Below are 19,634 nucleotides of genomic sequence, written 5' to 3'. Positions count from 1 at the left end.
AGTACGAAAACCAGCCCTTCTCATGGGCCTCAACTCACCCCATCAGAAAGAAGTCTGCGTTGCTTTATTTTTAGTCCTTCTCCTGGGAATTTCGGCCATAACTTACGGTCCCGTGGCTGTTGGCAGTAGGTGTAACCTCTTTCCAGATTGCTGGGTCTAATTAGTGGTGCACCACCGTCTCTTTGGTTCAGCAGGGCTGCCTTCTACCCGGGCTCTGGGCCTTGTTTTCATTCTCGAACATTGCTTGTGCTTCCTCCGGAGCCCGGTGACCCAGGGGAGATATTAAAACAGCCAAAGGCATATTTTGTCCTCGTTGGTTTAAGTCTTTGCTCTAAGTGTGTGAGATGCTTGTCTAGATCCGTCCCCACTGCGCTCCGAACGTGCTGGGATTGTCAGGTTGGGGGACCGCTGGCGAGGGCGTGTCCCCGGGGTGGGGTTTTCAGGTTAGACCCTAGCTTTTCCCATCTCCTGTCTCTCCAGGAGCCTTGGAAGGGAGAACTGTGCACCCCAGCACCTGCCAACCTGGCTCACTGGCCAAGTTACAGGGAGCTCCTAAGTCACTTTACCTCTGTAACCAGCCCCTGCCAGCACTCCAACAGCTAGAGTGATTCAATTAAAAAAGGCCCAAACTCCTTGGTGCACATGCCACACATATACTGACTTTCAGCTGAGAAAACAGCTATTTAATTGGCGTAATAACTTTCCCCTGAAAGCGCAAGTCCTGGTGTGTAGAAAAGGTAACGCGGAAGACAGATCATTACCAAGTGTTACCTGTGCCCCCTCCCGTATACCCCGTGTCTCTGAAATATTTCTATCTGGAGAAGGTCCCTCATGGCCTAATAGAACCTGAGAAGAGGTGGGAGATTTGAGGGAGATTCCAGACTCTAATTTGCACCCTTTCTGGTAATGAGACCTCACCACAGCCAACGCAGCCATCGGAGCACAGACAAGCCAAACCAGCCCCAAATTGGCATGATTATGAGCGTTTTCGAGAGCCTTCCACGAGTCCACATCCCAGGAGGCATGGATCAGAGCTCAGCCGAGTGCTGCCCTTTTTTTTTTTAGGGGGAATTAATATTCTCATCACTAAATGCACACCAAAGATTCGACAATACATCCGCTTTTCTCCTTTGTTAAAACCTTGCAAAGAGTTGCTGAGTTGAAAGACAAAGTAAATCTTCCCATCCGAGGAGGTAAGCGGAACGCTATTTCTTGTTTTTTGACAGTGCGGCCTTGGTGAGCCGCAAGCTGTCTTACTGCAGAGGGGAGACCCCGAGGGACCCCAGCCCGTTTCCAGCAAGTCTTTGCATGTGGTGTGTTTGTACCAGCTGAAGACAGCGCATGACTCTCTAAATAATTTACCAGTTGATTAATAGACTCACAGGGGTATAATTAGAAGAGGGAGAGACAGTGGGTACAGTAACCGGTACAGTGCTTGGGGGAACAGGAGCCTTTATTTTTTTAAAGAAACTTTCTAGGGTGCTGGGCGTTTGAAGATAACTTGGGAAGAGCTCAGTGCCTCTTCTCTTTTGAAGTGGAAATAGGACAGTTTGAATCCATCGAGTTTAATTTTTCACAAGCTTTAGGGGCCCCGCAGTGCAACTCCCTTTTTATTATTGAAAAAACTCTACATTTTTCTTTCATTTTTCCGCACACGCGCGCGCACGCGCGCGCGCACGCACTCCAAGCAGTGAGTAATAAACACATTAATTTACTCTTCTATCCAGCGTGTATTTTACGCACTGCACCTCCCGCGCATGTGTCCCCACACGTCCCCTTGGTGCCCCCACCCAGAGCCCCACTGTCGGGCCGCCTGTCGGTTGATGAATGGACACCCCTGTAATTTATGCATTTTGAAGGCACCCGCACCTCGCGGTCTGACAATGCTTTTGAAGTAGCTCCTTTTTTCCAGTCAAACTTTTGACTTTTCCGCTGGGACTACTACAAAGGTTTCCTTCTGGAAACTAGGTAGGAGTCTTCCTGCTGAGACGGCCCAGCAGAAGCAGTGGGTCTCAAAGTCGGGGTGCGTCGTGAGGGCCACAGGCCCGTAATGAGGACAGCCGTAGAAAGCTTCATCAACAGGTTTGCGCCCCTAGGGGGACCAGCTCTTAGTCTGTAAAAACTAGACTTTGATTTGCAAAAGCATCATTATTAAAATGATGCTTTGCTGGGGCATCAGCCCAAAGTCTGTGGCCAAAAGGTTGCAAAGCTGTTTGTTCAGTGGCCAGAGCAGCGGGGAAACTGAGGCAGCGAGGGGCTCTCAGTTCACTTGTGCATCTGGTCAATGAAACGTCTCTCTCCCCCCAAGAGTGGGGCCTGTCTACTGTTGCCGTGTCACCAAAGAGGGGCAGCTCAGCTGTTTTTGTTGGGCTGAATGTTCATCGGGGGCTTGCTGTGTGTCAGGCGTGCAGATCACAAAACAGAAGGGGAGCCCAGAGGTGCAGGGTGTCCTTCTCACTCCGACCAAAGCTTCTGGAAGCATTTCCCCTCCACGGGCAGCCCTGGTGGTTTCCGAGCCACTCAGCTGTGAAATCGTCTTCGACAGGCCAGGCCCCAAGGCCCAGCCTTCCCCTCCAGCTAGGAGGTCTCCCTGCGCAACCGTCTGGCCAGCCCCTCACGACCCCCTCCAGGCAGGTGCAGCTCGAAGCCCCTTCCCCTCTCAGAATGCCCCGGAGGGGGAGCTGACACCGGCTTTCTCCTCGGGCTGTGAGTGAGGCCTGAGGTGTGGAGGGGAGGCTGCCCTCGGTGACCTTCTCTGGCCCCTACACGTCGGACAGTCGCCACGTCGCGTCCCTGGAGACCTGACGGGGTTTGTCAGCTAGAAGGCAGTGCTGCAGCTTCCCCATGGGGAACGTGGCACAGCTGTGATCGGCCGGGGAGGGGAGTGCGGGGGCCATGCCCTCCAGCTTTGCCCTGAGCGAGAAGTGGGCTCGGGGTAGAACGAAGGGAGGGGGGGTTGGGGCAGAGCAACGCAGGAAGCGGGAGGTGAGGGAGAGTACAGAGCATATAGGGAAGTGCCTGTGCCCTTCCCTCCCGCCCCTCCTCCCTGGGGCCTGCTCTGGGACCCAGTGGAGGGGGCGGGGAGAGACACCTCCCTCTTCGTCACCTCTCACCTCAGACCTCCATTTACCCGAGCTGTGACCTTGGCTGCTAGAACTCTGATCTCACCACCCTCTCTCCACTGGGTCACGGTTAGGTTACCGGGAGGTAAGAAAGACCTCGTCTGGGACCCCTCCCAGCACCTCCCGCTGCATGCTTCTGCTTCTGCTTCTGCTCTGCTCTGTCTGCCCCCCAGTCCCCATGGCCAACGTGGCTCATACCGGGAGTTCAGCTACTGTTCGTGGGTGAACGAACGATTTCACAGCTGAGCGCCCAGCACATGCCCTGGGGCAGTGTGGGGCGGCAAGAGCAGGCAGGCACGCCCTGTGGCGTCGGGGGCCCAGAAGCTCCCCTCTGCTGCCTGCATTTCTGTGTAGGTGAGACCCCGTTTGTCTCAAAGGAACAGAGGGAGAACAGGCGATAGAAGGCAGCAGGCAGCCTGACGGGTTTCTAGACAGGTGGCCAGCGACGGTCACTCCTCGACAGTCAGGGGAGCGGCTGCAGGTTTGGGCTGTGCAATCACCACTTGATTCCAGCTCGGTTTCTGCCACTGCCCGGCTGCGTGACCTTGGGCAAGTCACCCGACCGCTCAGAACTACGGTTTCCTCATCTGCAAGGGGGAGCTTTTCACAGTATCAGAGTCATGGCTTGTTAGGTATCTAAATGAGAACGTGTCTGTAAAATGTTTAGCACCGTGCATGGCACACGATAGGCCACTTACTGCATACTTACTAGTATGATTATTAATAGTTACGGTATTTTCATGGTCGTAATTGTAGGAGAACTCACGGTAGTAGCAGCAAGATTGTTCGGTAGACGGATGTTTCAAATGTGGATTTTCTGGGTATCGTATTCTCTTCCTGTGACTAATGTCAGCTTTGGGTGCCTGGTCCCTATATGGTCACCAGGAACTGGCAGAAGCCCAGTCTGCTCCATGTCTGGGGCTCAGTTATCTGTTGCAGCCACCCTGCAATGGGACAGCATAAAAGGACCTCTGTTTCATTATGCTCCTCATTTCGTGCACTAGGATTTCAGGCAGGGTGTGGAAGGGACGGCTCCACCCCGCACTGCCTTGGGCCTTACTTGGCATGGCTTGAACAGCTAGAGGCAACTGGGCTGGCTCCTCTGGGGCCCTACATGTTGTTCTCGGTTCTGGTGTCAACCTGGTTCCTTGGTTCTTCTCCCTATTGCATCTGCTGGGGCAGGATTCTTCATCCCCATCTCCCTATTGCATCTTCTGGGGCCTGGAGCGAGATGCTTGGACCATATGGGGCTGGTCAGACCTCTCTCTGTACAGCCTCTCCACACGGCTAGCTTGGGCTTCCTCCCAGCATGGCGGCCTCGGGTTGATCAGCCCCCCTTATGTGGTCCTAGCTTCCCCCAGAACAAGCATCCCAAGGAGGCCCGGGGCGGCAGTGGTGGATGGGGTGGTGGATGGGGTAAGCTATGTCTTCTGCTGAGCCAGCCCCAGAAGTCCCAGAATGAACTTCCATCAAGCTAGTCAATAAGACTAGCCCAGATTCAAGGCGGGGGTGGGGGGGGCTAGAGTCCCCTCTCAGCGGTAGGAGTGCCCACCTCTAATCTGCCACCCTAGGGAAAGCTTGCATTGAACGTTCTGGTTTGGTTCAGGGTTGGCTGCATCCCATGACTCGGTGAGGCTGAACCCAGATGGCCTCATGGGTCCTCAGAGCTGGGGGTGGCCTGACTTCAGACGTGCCACGTAGGGGCTTTCAGGGAGCTCAGAGAACTGAGAGTCCAGTTCTCTTTTAAAGAGGAAGAAACCCCAGCTGGGAGGTAAAGTCACTCACCCAAGGGCACGCTGCAAACGAAATGCAGAATGGAGGGCAGAATTCATGCTGTTTCTTCCCCTGAAAGGCAGGCAGAGAGCAGAGGTGGAGCAGGTGGCCTCAGAGCCTGATGGCCTGGGTTTAATTCTGGGCTCCACCACCTATTAGTGTGTGGCCTTGGGCAAGTTACTTCCTCTCTCTGTGCCTCAGTTTCCTAATCCGTAAAATGGGGTTGTTATGAAGATTACATGAATCAATACTTGTGTCAGAGAAAATTCATGCTCAGAACAGAGCTGAGCTCATAGTAAGCACTGGCACACATGCTTGTTAAGTAAATATGCCGTCGCGTCTTTTTGACCCCAGAATACGGGGCTTATGGTTGTTTCCTGGTTTCCCAGTAGTCGCTGATTTTCTCCTCACAGGTCATGTGGGCAACGGCATTCTCTCTGCCCTTGAGATGTGGGCGGAAGTAACTGGTTCTGAGCCCCGACTTCGTTAAAATGGAAGGAAAACCGTGCCCCTTAAACCCTTTGATCCGCAGTGTACCGTTAATGTTAATACTCTGCACTTTACAACAGTCTGGTCCACATCTGGACGGCTGGCCTCTTCTCACTTTCCACTGAAAGATGTAAAGCTGCGTTTTAAGATTAACTAATTACCAAATCGTTATCCACAGTGTGTCTAAGTGAGCATTTTTATTAAGTCTTATTAATTTGCTAAGTGAAGCCCCATTTATTTACAGAAGAATGGTTTTGTTTTTGAATTTTAGTTTATCCTTTATACAGAAGGTTCTTATTAGTTCTCTATTTTATACATATTAGTGTATATATGTCAATTCCAATCTCCCAGTTCATCCCACCACCACCACCCCACCCCAGAAGAATGTTTTTAAATGGTCTTTTTTTTCTCATCTAAAACCTCATTAGCAAGAGAAGCCCGGGGGCCCACTGCTGGAGAGCCGCCTCTCAGCTGTGAACGGGTCAGCAGTGTTGGCACCTCAATCTTAACTTTGCTTTTGGCCCCGGTAGACGTGGCAGAGAGGGGAGTGATAGAAAGCGGGCAGCCGCTCACCGAGGGATGAGGAGCACAGACCAGCCTCCTGGTTGGTCAGAGTCCCAGGCCTAATGTACTCTTCTGGACTTGGAAAAAAAGCCAATATTAAAAAATTGTTGTCAACTCTAAGAAGAAAACTTCTTGTTGAAACCCATTTGCTAATTGTGGCAGGAAATAAAACTTTTATTTTATTTATTTATTTTTAAAAAATCTCTTGGGCTTCCCTGGTGGCGCAGTGGTTGGGAGTCCACCTGCCGATGCAGGGGACACGGGTTCGTGCCCCGGTCCGGGAAGATCCCACATGCCACGGAGCGGCTGGGCCCATGAGCCATGGCCGCTGAGCCTGCGCATCCGGAGCCTGTACTCCGCAACGGGAGAGGCCACAACAGTGAGAGGCCCGCGTACCGCCAAAAGAAAAAAAAAAATCTGTTTATTTATTTATTTGGCCGCACCGGGTCTTAGTTGCAGCATTTGGGATCTAGTTCCCCGACCAGGGATCAAACCTAGGCCCCCTGCATTGGGAGTGTGGAGTCTTAACCACTGGACCACCAGGGAAGTCCCAAAAACTTTTAAATTATTTTTTAAAAATCGTTATTTCCTGGCACCATTGTCTGCCAAGCAGATTTAAATGTTGTTGTTAAGTAATAGAGATATTAGGATACAGACTTTTGGAACCTGAAGAAGTCTTAAAAGACATCCGTTCCATCTTGTGCCTGGGAAACACTGGCTGGCCAAGGCAGGCACTTGGCCGGGGGAAGTGACTTGAGTTTTCGAAGGAGGCAAGCTCTCCCAGGGGCTTGCTCCCCCCAAAGAATTGTGGAGTACAACCAATTCGAACAAGCTGGTTTCTCCTTGTCATCTGCTGTACGAGTTTTAGAAATGTTCTGTTTATCATTTTAAGTGCTCACTTGGGGCGCAGGATCCATGGTTGACCAGCAGGTGGCAGTAAATAATAAACAAAGAGCGTCGCTAATGGAAAGCCTGGCCCGAGGTCCTGGCACTGTGGCGCTGCAGGTCCTTCTAAGACACTCCTGATTCCTGGTTACAGCAGAGAGGAGGGCTTGCAGGCCTCAGCTGCCAGGAATCAGTGTCATCCGAAGGGTAACGGTCTCCCAGAAATGGTGGAGTTTAGCTTTCACTGAATTACAGTGATAGTAAGTCGGGGCCCGGAAGAGCCCAACCCAGATCCTGGGTCAAGCCCCCAGCAATGTGGGGAAGAGACAGATGTGTGGGGGGAATGGGAGCCCCATTTCTTTGGAGCATCAGTATGCATGAGATGGAAATGAAAAGCAGAAACGAAAGCAACCCCTCTTTCTCCTCCGCAGCTGGGTTCCTTTCCAAGACTCTCCCACTGGGCCTGATCAGGAGGGGGCGGGGTCCGGGGCTGCGCCAGGATGTTGGGAAGTGGGGGGAAATGCTGAGTCTCTCACAACCCCCGACAGATGCCAAGTGTCCCCTTTACTTGCTTTCAAATGGGGCCTTGAAGAGGGAAAGACGTTGCAGGGGCAGTTACAGGCTGCGTGTGTGTGTGTGTGTGTATGTGTGTGTGTGTGTGTGTATGTGTGTATGTGTGTGTGCGTCCACGTGTGTGTGTGTCCATGTGTGTGTGTGTGTGTGTAGGGGAGGGGGTAAGCGCGTGCACTGTATTGTGTGTAGAAGGGTGTGGGGTGTAGAGCGTGTGTGTTGCGCAAGGGGGGATAGCGTATATAGGGTGCAGGTATGTGTGTAGCAGGTGTGTAACATGCGTGTCCTGTAGGGGTGTGTAGGGGTATTATAGGTGAGTGCCTGGGTGTGTGTAGTGTGTCGGTGGGTTTCTGAGTGTGTGTGTCGGGAGTGTGTAGGGTGTGTGGTGAGGTCCTCAGCGTTTTCTGATCTGCCCGGGGGTGGTGGGAGGGTTAAATGGCTTGTCCTGGGTGTGTCAATCAACCTTGGGTCTTTTTACCTTGAAGCACCGGCTGAGGGAGCTCTTTCCTTTTCTCCACTTTCCGTCCTAGCCGTTCAGGGCCAGCGCCAGCAACCTCGGTGCCCCTCGGGCCCCTCCCCCAGCAGCCGAGCCCCGGGTCAGGGATGCAGAGGCTTGGACCACAGGCGGCAGGAAGGGGTCGGGGGAAGGGCTCCGAGAGAGTCCCTTCTGCCTTCGGCTCTGGTTTCCACAGGACAAATCATGAGCTGGCTTAGCTGTTCTCTCGGGGCCCTCGCTAACGAATGCCACTGGCATTCTGAGCTGGACTTGACTGAGGATGTTACAACTGCAGCCTGGGAAGAAGAGTCCTGTCCAGTCACCTCATGGTGGCCTGACTCAGGGGGGTACTTTCTTCCGTCTGAGCCGTAGGATTGATATGCAGGCAGGGGCTTTGACCTGGGGCCCAGGCCTTTGAACAGGAACGCCTCCCCTTCAAGACCAAGGTTGGGCCGGGTGTCCCGGGTGGGGTTGGTGGGGGACCTGGGAACCTCTCGCCTGTGACCGAGGCTCCCCGTCCACCCCCCGAGCACAGCCGGCCGGCAGGGAATACGTGGATTGAGATTTTAATAACCTCGAGGTCAACGTGAGGACTGCCATCTTTTATGGAAGATTTGCAGAAAAAAAAAAACAAAAACACCCGAAACCATGTGATGTGGCCTTTATGAAATAATGGGATATTCATATCTTGCACTTTGCTAAATTTAGGGTTGACAGGACATTCCGGAGAGGTAGCCCTTGGCAGTAGCTTATACGCAGGGTAAGATGTTAACTGTCAAGCCCAGAAATCAAGCCTGAGGCACCTGACTCAGTGGAGAAAGACTTGAGACTACACTGAAAATCTCTCTCTCTGAGAGGGGGATGAAGGGCGATGGACAGCGTTATCAAGGGGACTTTCAACTTCCAGCAGAACACGGCGGCCGAGATCTGCTCTGAAAAGGCTGCATTTTTGCTGAACCGGCTGGTCAGACCATGTGGGGTTGGAAAAGTGAGCGGATGGCCTACAGGGGGAAAAAAGGCGGCAGCCAAACGAAGGCACAGAGCGGAAAACCTGATACAGGAGTTGCAGGGGTTCGGCCGGGAAATGCACTTAAGGCAGGGTCTTCCCGCCTTACCCTTCACCCCTGGGCCCGCACGCCGTGTCTGTGTCCGGAAGGGCCCCCGAGGCGGTATCCAGAGGGGTCTGTCATTTGTTTTCGCCGCCAGCAGTGTCTCCCAGCCTCCAATGGGGGAGCACAGCCCGTCCCTGCGAGGGGACCCCTGGTGTTGCCCAGAGCTGTCCGTGCTGGAGGGGGAGGGGACCAGCGAACCTCCGTGGCCTCGCAGCCTCTGTCTCCCAGGCCCCAGGAGCCCCAGTTACCAACGTTCAACCTGGACTGAGACACAGAGAGGGTAACGGCCTGGTGTGCGGGGCTCAGCAGCTTCCCCGGGATTGCCCAGGAAGGCAGATCCGTGCAGATGCCAGGCTCCCAGGCAGTGCTTCCAGGGCCCAGAGCGGAGTGACAGAAGGGCTAGGGCTCCGCCCAGCCCTCAGGTCCCCCCAAAGTGGAGCCGCTTCTGGGGTGCAAGGACAGACCTCCAGGGAGATTTCATCCTTTGTCGTTTTGCAGTGGTCTCTCACAGTGGTCATTTCAACCTCCTTTAGGCCTTTCAATTGTTTCCTTTAAACAAAAAACCCACTTTGTTAATGGAGGCCTTTAAATGTATGCAAAAAGCAGAGAGAATAGAATAAGGAACATGAAGGGACCCATAACCAGTATGAGGAGCCCATGTGAGCTCATGGTCACCCCCGGTGCATGTGGAATCTGCCAGGAAGATCCCCCCTCTCCATCAGGAGTATTTTGAAACAAATCCCAGACGTCAACACGTCTTCTGTTGACTGCATATTTAATTCATGGGTGGGCTGTGGCATGGATGAAGGGAACCCTGGGGGAAGGGCTGTTTCCCGTTGCCACAGGACTTGACTCAGAGCTCAAGAGAACAGTCCAGGTTTGGGGGAATTGGTACTATGCATTCATTCATTCATTCATTCTAAGTGTGTTTATTACGCCATGTGCGGGACACAATGCCGAATGTGCGGGTGTAGCAACGAGACACCTTGACGGGGTCCCTGCTTTCTCCAGAGGGGGGTGAGGGTGGGAATGCAGGCATTAAACAAATACTGCACCAGTAATGATTGATTCACAATTGTGGTACGGCCCTCTGAGGAGAAGGGCTAATCTGAGGGCCTGAAGAGAGGGGCTTGTTTTGGTTTTGGCTCGAAGCTGGAGTCCGTGTGAGTATCCATCTTCTTCCCCAGCCCTCCAGAAATGTGACCTTGCACTCCTCCAAAGCGCTCAGCACTGCCACGCCTCCCATGTCCTCAGGCCTTTCCAGCCAGGATGTGTTGACTTGTGTTATTGTCTCTCTCAACTCCAGGACCCTGAGCCCCCAAGGGACCGTCTGTCACTCATGGGGCATCAGTGGGGCCCTCCTCTCTCCCCCGTGCGTGTGTAGATATGTGCATGTGTATATGTATGTCAATATGCATTTAAATTAGACCGTATTATACAAGCCGTTTACTTCCTTTTTTCCCATTTGATATTCTGTTCTAGGCCTCCTTCCGAGTCAACATAAATATGAGTTTTTAGAGCTTACCTAATATCACATTGCATAGATGTGCATCCTTTATTTAAGCTGTCCTCTACTGACGGACATTTAAAATCGTTTCCGATTGTCACTATTATAAACAGCACTGAAATGGACATCTTTATGTGCACATCTTTGGTCGTATGTGCTGTTGTATCTTAGGTGTAAATTCTTAGGAACGTGATTGCTGGGCTAAAAGGCATGTACATTTTAACTCTTGATGCCAGTTGGGAAGTTCCCTCTAGAAATCTTTGCCAACTTAATAGGGAAAAAGACCCACCCCAAACCAAAAAGTCTCTTTGTGTTTTTATCTGGTCAGATTTCTTGACCTTAAGTCAGATTTCTTCCAGGCTGAGAAACTGGCTTGGGTGGGTCACTCGAGGCAGGCACAATCTTTTTGGGACTTGGTTTCTCAACTTTGAAATGAGGGGGGTGGTCAAAGGGATGAACTACCAGGTCTTTCCCTCTCTGAATCGCCAAGGCTCCGAGCTGCACGAGCAGCCCACTGTTGCCCCTAGAAGCTCAGTGGCTCAGACATCCCTCCTGGAGTGCAGCTTGGTTTCCAAACAGCACTGACTTTTTTTTTTTTTTTTTTTTGCGGTACGCAGGCCTCTCACTGTTGTGGCCTCTCCCGTTGCGGAGCACAGGCTCCGGATGCGCAGGCTCAGCGGCCATGGCTCACGGGCCCAGCCGCTCTGCGGCATGTGGGATCTTCCCAGACCGGGGCACGAACCCATGTCCCCTGCATCGGCAGGCGGACTCTCAACCACTGCGCCACCAGGGAAGCCCTGACTATTGAAGAAAACAAATTATTGGCCCAATGCCATTCTCACCACCAAACAACTGAGGCCTTAATGGGCCTGGGGTATCACTGGTCAGCAAAGTAATTACCCAATGACCTCCTCTCCCAAGGGCAAGCCCGTTTCTCCTAAAGCCAGATTCAAGCTCAGATGTTGGACTTCATGTTTGTAATTTAAAGGTCCCATTTTCTTGCCAGTAGCTTCATTGTAGCCATCTGATGGGAATCTGGGTAAACTTTTAGGAGGAATTAAAACTATACGCACACAGGGACTTCCCTGGTGGCACAGTGGTTAAGAATCCGCCTGCTAATGCAGGGGACACGGGTTCGAGCCCTCGTCAGGGAAGATCCCACATGCTGCAGACCACCTAAGCCGGTGCACCACAGCTACTGAGCCTGCGTGCGGCAACTACTGAAGCCCACGCGCCTAGAGCCCGTGCTCGGCAGCAAGAGACTCCACCGCAATGAGAAGCCCGCGCACCGCAACGAAGAGTAGCCCCCGCTCGCCGCAACTAGAGAAAGCCCGCGCGCAGCGAGGACCTACCCCTTAAGAAGAGCTTTCATCTGGCAGCTCCCACAAGTTGTCTCCAGGCCCCATAAGAGCCAGTGAGGCAGGTGTCCCAGAGGAGGACTCTGAGGGTCAGGGAGGTCCCACGGCCGGACCACTGGGCTCTCCGCTCACACTTGCTCAAAGAAAGGAACCCAGGGGAGCTAAGAGTTGAGTTTTTCTGGGTTTTATTCTAAGGAACTCTCATAGAAGCAGCAGTATTTACATATCTTCCTGCAGCCCCCAACTTAGAGCTCAGTCCACCCACCTTCCCCGTCTGCTGACGCAGAGACTGGGACTGGGATAGGGGTGCAGAGAGCTCTTTCTGCCACAGCCGGCCTCTCTCTAACGGGGTGTCGCTGGAGGCTTGTGGCGCCCCTCAGCTGCTCAGGGTGCCCAAGGACTTGAGGGCACTGTGCCTGTGGGGTCAGCAAAAGATGGTTTCTTTCCTTTTATTTATGATTATTTTTTTTATTTTTGGCTGCGCCACACGGCTTGCAAGCTCTTAGTTCCCCAACCAGGGATTGAACCTGGGCCACCGCAGTGAAAGCACCGTGTCCTAACCACTGGACGACCAGGGAATTCCTTTTTTTAAAAAAATTTTTTTGGTTTCCTTTTGGAAATTTAGAAAGCTGGAACTGTTCACAGCTGGTTTGCACTCAGGGGTCCTCAGCCCAAGCTCTTTGCAGACTTTATAGGAGGTAAGGTGTTCTTCACTAGCCACATCCATGGGACCTGGGGACCCCAGCTGGGGACTCCACTGGCTGATTCCACAAAATAAGCAGTCCTTGTGCAAACGTGGCAAAGCGCGCGTTCCGGGACGTCCTAGCTCAGGATCCTGAGGTCAACCCCCACGTGTTCATTCAATAGATATGCACCAAGGGCCAGCGCATGGGCATTCCCAAGATGGCCTGGGGGTGGCCACATCCCCTTCCTTCCTGAAGACCTGGCAGGGCCTCCCCACCCACACTCCCCGGAGATCACTCTGCTCCAGCCACACTGGCCCTTTCTCCATGCCTTCCACGCGCCAAGGTCATTCCAGCCTCAGGGCCTTTGCCAGTGCCACCCCGAACATCCTCCCCAGATCTCACGAGGCTGGACTCACCGTCCAGATCTCGGCCGGTTGTGACCTCAGAGACCATCCTGGACCCGGTCAAAGCAGCAGCATCCCATCGTTTGGTTTGCTTTCTTCATAGTGTTTATGACTCTCTGAAATGGGTATTTATCCATGTATTGTCTGTCTCGCTGGCTACAACGTCAACCTCAAGAGGGCAGGGCCCTTGGCTTCTTGTGTGCTGTGTGTGTGGCAGCGTCAAGCCCTTGTCCCTGGACTCAGCACAGATGCTTCGTAACGCTCCAGTGGACGGATCCCTGCGATAGGCTTGCTTTTGTGTTAGTTACTACTTCACTGAGGATATCTGTACATATTTAGGGGTAGACCTGGGTTGGAAAGCTCTATGGCAGATTCTTAACACACATTGTCTTTAATCTGTATTTCTCTTGACAGAAAACATGAGGTTTCTGGATCAGAGAAAAGACCCCTTATTTATTCACACAGTAGCCTTAGTGCTGGCTCCCCGCACCCTGACTCCTCACAGGGGCCGCCGGTGGGAGCCGGTGCGCCCTGCATGCGCGGGGAGGGGGGCACGGGGTGGACAAGCCGAAGCTGTGACAGCTGCCCCTGTCCTCCCCGCCGCTGCCCTGAATGTAAACAGCCCCTGGGGAGTGGAGGCAGGGGGATCAGTATGTTTACTACCCCTGGAATACGAACAAAGGACTCAGGACAGAGGTCCCTAAGTCTCTCCCTCTTTTTTTTTTTTTTTTTTTTGCGGTACGCGGGCCTCTCGCTGTTGTGGCCTCTCCCGTTGCGGAGCACAGGCCCCGGACGCGCAGGCTCAGCGGCCATGGCTCACGGGCCCAGCCGCTCTGCGGCATGTGGGATCTTCCCGGACCGGGACACGAACCCGTGTCCCCTGCATCGGCAGGCAGACTCTCAACCACTGTGCCACCAAGGAAGCCCTAAGTCTCTCCATCTTTAACTGCCCAGGCTTGTTTGAAGTCAACCATCCTTTATCCCAGGCGCCAACTCAGCACACCGTGACCTTGACCTTGGGGAAAACATGAGCATATTCATGAAACATTGTTTCCTGACATACATCTCCCAAACTGGAAAGTACCAGCCCCCATCTCTGAGTGCCATCTCCCACATGCCTGGAGCTGTGCGTCGTGTTGATCCTGTGGTGAGAGGTCCCGGCATCCTCTTTGGCAGTTGAGGAAACTGAGACTGGGAGAGCCTGCCTGACCAAGTGGAGGTCGGTTGGCACCTACAGGCAGGGCTGAGACCAGCCCCCGCATTCGTGTGTGCCTGCAGCCCAGCTCCTTCCCTTCCTCTCTTCTTCTGAGCTCCCCAAAGCCTGGTCGAGTTGGTTTTAACATCTTTCTTTAGTTGCAGTGCAGCTTTGAAAAGGGCAGGCTCCTGTCTATTTCCTCCATGCTTCCTATCTGCCGGGCACTGTGTTAATCACGGAAGAGCGAGGTGGGCATGGTCCTTTGTCCTCGTGAGAGGCAGCGTTACACAAAGAATTAGCCAGAGAGTTAATAACAGGGGTGGCAAGTGAAGATGAAGAAGCACAGGTGCTAACAGCGACGGGCCGTCCAGGGAGCGGACACTCCTCTGGGGCCTGGCCCCAGGCAAGGCATGAGGGAAGGATGCTCTGGATGGAGGGACCGGCACATTCAAGGGGAGGCGAAGAGCTGGGGGAGATTCACAGGGAGGGGAGGCAGGACTTGGGTCCTGCAGGGCCCTGTTGACCACGGGGAAGGGTACTGCTCTTATCCCCAGAGCATTGGGGAGCCATGGCAGGTTTGAGCAGGGAAGGGATGGGATTAGCTGTATCAACTTCTCACTGATCTGTCTCAGCCAGATCTTCTCATTAGAGCAAAATCCCTTGCCTGCTCTTTCCTAAGGACTGGGGAAGAAAGGCCGAAAGATAGAAGAAAGAACAGAATCAGGGAAATGCAAATGACTTAGATGAGGTTTATGGTTCTTGGCCACAGGGCAGTAACCAGGCACGTCACAGCCATGGAGGAAAGCAGTAATTTTTCTGAATCTCTCACTGCCACGTTCACCTGGCTGTCAGCTGGGGGCCTTTGGCATGTGCGTTAGGGCCACTTGGCTGACTCACGGAGGGAACGGGGCATCTCCAGAAAGGCTGCTGAGCCGCCTGTCACTGCAGCTCCAGGAAACCAGCTCGTTGGTGGGGGGGGGGGGGGGGGGGGCCCACATTCATAGCAAACAATGGTAATATTTACCAAGTATCTCTGGAAAAATGAATGCAAAGTGCAGGAAATGCAGTGCAAATTGCTAGAACGCAGTACACTAGCAACATAGGCCTTTTAATGAATCTGAGAAGAGAGGTATAAATTTCAGGAAAATGTCAATTGCAGTAATGTAAACAAGAGGCTTCTCAACATCTCCTTCTCTGTGAGACTCCATTTCAGTCTCTGGTTATAACTAAAGCTGTGATTCTTGAGAGAGATTTGATTCTGAACATCAAGGAGGTGAGAACTGGGGCAAGGGGAAAAGAAGGGGGTCGCTTGTGTATCGTGAATTAGCAGAGAGCCTCGGGGGCACCACTGCCATCCCACTGGAGGAAAACCAGACCTTCCACTGGGGATTGGTATGCTTCTGTGAAAAGTCTTTTTGCTGCAAAAACTGGATCCCTGCGGTTGCAGGGGGATCGGGGAGGGATGCCCACATATCACTGGAGGGCTGGGAGCTACCCTGGTGGCCGATGGGCATATATCCTGTCAAAGTCAGGGAAAACTCAAGCTCGTCAAGGTCACCCAGTGCTTTTTTCCCTTCTTGGGTGGCCATGTTCTTCCCATTGCTAGGACCTCGGAGGGTCCTGGGAAACGGGCGCCCACAGCCCTGTCCACCTAAAACGGCCTCTTCACCTGTTCAAATCAGGGTCAAATAAAGTTAGGAAGGCCGTGGGCCATGGCCGCGGAGGCTCCCTCACCTTCCTGTTGGGTCAGGAGAGGTGGCCAGGGCGGCAGAGTGACCAGCTGTCTTCCTCTCTCTGCAGTCCCCAGCTACGTCATCATGAAGGTGCTGAAGCAGCGCCTGGACCAGCAGGACTGCGTTGAGAGAGGGTGGGTGCTGCACGACTTCCCGCGAGACAGGGACCAGGCGTGCTTGATGGACAGCATGGGCTACAAGCCCAACAGGTGAGCAGTCCGCTTCCGGCGGGGCCTCGGCCCTGGCCACGCCGCCTCCCAGGAAGGTCCCCACCCCCAGGCACTGTCTGTCCAGATCCGGCTGACTGCTGGCAGCTTGCCGGAGCCTCACCACGTTCTGGAAGGGGAGTCTCTCTTAGTCATTCCCATTCCCACCCACTCGTCCCTTTTACGCTGGGAGCTGGGAGTCTAGCTTGGGTTCAGATGCTGGCTCTGCCACTCGCCTTGCTGGACCTGAGCGTCTCACCTGTGAATGGACAATACGCATCAACCAGTCTGGCCTTCCTCATGGGATTGTGGTGCCGAGCGATCCATTTTTCCTTCTACTGTTTTCACAACTTCCTTTTTTACATTTGGTTCTTTGATGCGTCTGATATTTATTTTGATGTGGGTATGCAGTACAAATCTCTTTTTTTTTCCCCCTCAAATGTTGAATATTGTTGAATACTCTGTCCTTCTCCCACTCACTTGAACTTGAGGGCACCCCGCCACGGTAGATATTGTGGAAATAAACAAAGACCTCCTAAATCACCCGCCACAGTAGATATTGTGGAAATAAACAAAGACCTCCTAAATGAAAAAAGCAAAGGCTGTTTAGTCAGAGCTTGCTGTATATAGCAAGGGAGCTGGCCGGATCTCAAAGGCAGGCAGAGGGGAGGGAGAGCCTTCTACTGGGAAAGGTAAGGCTTCAGGGCTTCCCTGAGCGAGGCTGTGGGCCCGGGGAAGCTGGGGGCGACCAGCTGGAAGCAGGGTGTCCTATGTGCTTGGTTAGGGGAACATATTCAGCTTTCTCTCATTTGGTTCTAAATTGGAAATGGTGGCAAAATTAGGGAAGCTGTTAGTGACTGATCAAGTCCTGGCTGTTGGGGGCTGATTGCTGCAGATGGTGGTTGGGTCCTGGGCTGGTGGCTGCAGGGGATGGGTATTTATATATGGTCTGAACACCGTCTGCTCGTAAATACAGTCTCTCAGTACGCTTGGTTGTACTTCTAAACTTTCTATTGTTTCCCACAAGTCTGTTTCTGCAGTCGTACCACACTGTTTAACTACTTTAGTTTTATCATGTATTTCAAGTCAGTGCAGGACAAAGCCCTTTCATTACTCTTCTTTATTGTCTATTTTATACGTTTGTTATTCCAAATGAGTACTATGATAATTTGATCCTGAACTGCCATTGACTTTTAAAAAATATTTATTTATTTATTTATTTTAGCTGCGCCGGGTCTTAGTTGCGGCACGTGGGATCTTCGTTTCAGCATGTAAACTCGTAGTTGCGGCATGCACACGGGATCTAGCTCCCCGAGCAGGGATCGAACCCGGGCCCCCTGCATGGAGAGCGAGAAGTCTTACCCACTGGACCACCAGGGAAGTCCCTGCCATTGACATTTTAACTAGAATTGCAGTAGGTTTCTCACTTGGTCTGTTGCAGTCTATGGCCCTGTCCTCTCTTTGCCCCTCCGTGAAATGACCGACACTTTATGGGGCCCATGCTTTTCATTTTAAGTGCATTTCTAGGTATTATATTACCTGTTGTTCTTCTTGTTGGTGTTGTGATAAGAGGGTGTTTTCACCCATTTTATTTTCTAACTGGATTTCTCAGGAGTATAAGAAAGATATTGATTTTTCTTATTTGCTTTATACTCTAGCTTCCTTACTAGAACTTTCTTACTGCTTCTGATAGTTTTTCAGTTGATTCCCTTGGGCTTTTCAGGGTGGTGATCATGTCACATCTACAAATATTTATCCTTTTGCCTCTTCCTTTCCAATATTTATATTTATCATTTTACTCTTTGGTCTAATTACATTGGGCAGTACTTCCAGAACTGAGTCATGATGGACAGGTTTTTTTTTTTTTTCCCTGACCTGAAGGACTGTCCTGCATTCTACCACTAAGGCACTACTGTCATTTAAGGTATATACAGTTTTTATCAAGTTAAAGAAGTATAGCTCTTAGAATTTAAAATATCTGGAGTTGATGCTGAATATTATTCGAAGGCCTTTTTAGCATCTTCTAAGACAAATGTGGGTTTTTTTCCCCCTTTTTGATGTATGAATATAATGAATTATGTTAGCAGGTTTTCCAATAATAACTCAGCCTTTCATTCCTAGAATGACTGCCACTTGGTCTTGGTGTGTTATTCTTTCAATATATTGCTTGTGGCAGGTACAGTTTTGATTCCCCATCAAAAGTGAGCAGTCCCCCTCCCTGCCATGTCATGCCAGTGAATGTTATATTACATGGCAAAAGGAACTTTGCAGGTGTAATTAAGGTAACTGATCAGTTGGCTTTAAAGTAGGGAGGTCATCCTGGGCCACCTTGATCTTTAGTGCAGTTAGGCCTGTACCAGACTTCTGACCTACAGAACAGTAGTATAATAAGTTTGAACTTTTTAAATCAACTAAATTTGTGGTAATTTGCTATAGTAGCAGTGGGAAACTAATATACCGTTGGATGGTATTGGCTATATTTTATTTAGATTTTTTGCATTAATATGCATATATAATATGGGTCTGAATTTTTCCTTTTTTTTTTTTTTGTCCTTTGTCAGGCTTATAATATCAAGGATGTGATCATTTCATAGGTTTTCATTCTTCCTCCGTATCTGGAATAGTTTTTAAAACACTAACTGTTCCTTGGAGCTGACCCTTTGGGGGAGAGGTAGCTTATTAATGATTTGATTTTGTGTTTCCTGTAGTTTTTGCTTTATATGTTTTGGTGCCATGTTATTTAGTTCATAAAGGTTTTTGTGAGCTGTGTGTTCATTGTGCAGTGCCATCTTGATGAAAGCGACTGTCTGTGACAGGACCGTTACTTGTCTCCTCCAACATGAATTTTCCCTTTCCTCCTCAGTAACGAAACATCAGTTTTCAGTAGAGCGCGTTGGTGGCTGAAATGAAAGACCCCATTTTCCAGCCTCCTTTACAGCTCTGTAGAACCACAGGACTAAGTTCTGGACAATCAGATATAAGCACAAAGTTGTGAGTGTAATTTCCGGAAAACCTGCTTTCAGAGAGCTAACTCAGCTGGAAGGAGGTCTTTTATGTCCTTTTTGTCTGTTTTCCCTTTCTCTTCTCATTTTGTTTTTCCTGATGTTAATAATCACCTTGTTTCTTCGCTTGCCTGGTTTCCTTTGTATCTATTTGCTACTTATTCCTACAGCTTATAATAGTCCCTCAGAACAATAGTCCACAAAGTCCATCATATTACGTAAACTGTGAGTTCCAGGTTTTTATTTACTCCCGTTCCTTTCTTGTTTGGACTGCTTTTTCTGTAGGCTTACTGCAGGGCTGTTCCAGGACTTTTCTGCACTGTGATTAGAGGGCTTCCCTTGGCCTGTCTTCTGAGTTGGAGTCCCTGTTTCCTGAATCACACATCTTCCTCTTTCTCACATGCTCTCTTGTTTTAGTGTAGCATACCTTCCAGTTGCTTCTCAAGTTAAAAAGATGGTTTGATGAGAGTAGGCTGTTACACCCTCATCACGTGTGCTCCAGACTGAAGAAGTTCACACTGAAATTTCATTT

At 51.3% G+C, this 19,634-nt stretch overlaps 1 protein-coding gene across 3 annotated transcripts in view; it reads left to right on the top strand.

Annotated features, from left to right (window-relative positions):
• Window positions 1–19,634, top strand: part of AK8 (adenylate kinase 8) — a 128,424-nt gene that overhangs the window by 58,973 nt on the left and 49,817 nt on the right. For all 3 annotated transcript variants that reach the window (XM_033426878.2, XM_004269067.2, XM_033426879.2), the window contains one exon: window positions 15,962–16,103. In XM_033426878.2, coding sequence (XP_033282769.2) covers window positions 15,962–16,103 — 142 coding nt within the window. The remainder of the gene's footprint in view (window positions 1–15,961; window positions 16,104–19,634) is intronic.

Source organism: Orcinus orca, chromosome 6, assembly GCF_937001465.1.
Source record: "Orcinus orca chromosome 6, mOrcOrc1.1, whole genome shotgun sequence".
NCBI lineage: Eukaryota > Metazoa > Chordata > Mammalia > Artiodactyla > Delphinidae > Orcinus > Orcinus orca.
Note: the sequence above shows the minus strand (reverse complement) of the source record. Positions and strands in the feature narration are given on the sequence as shown.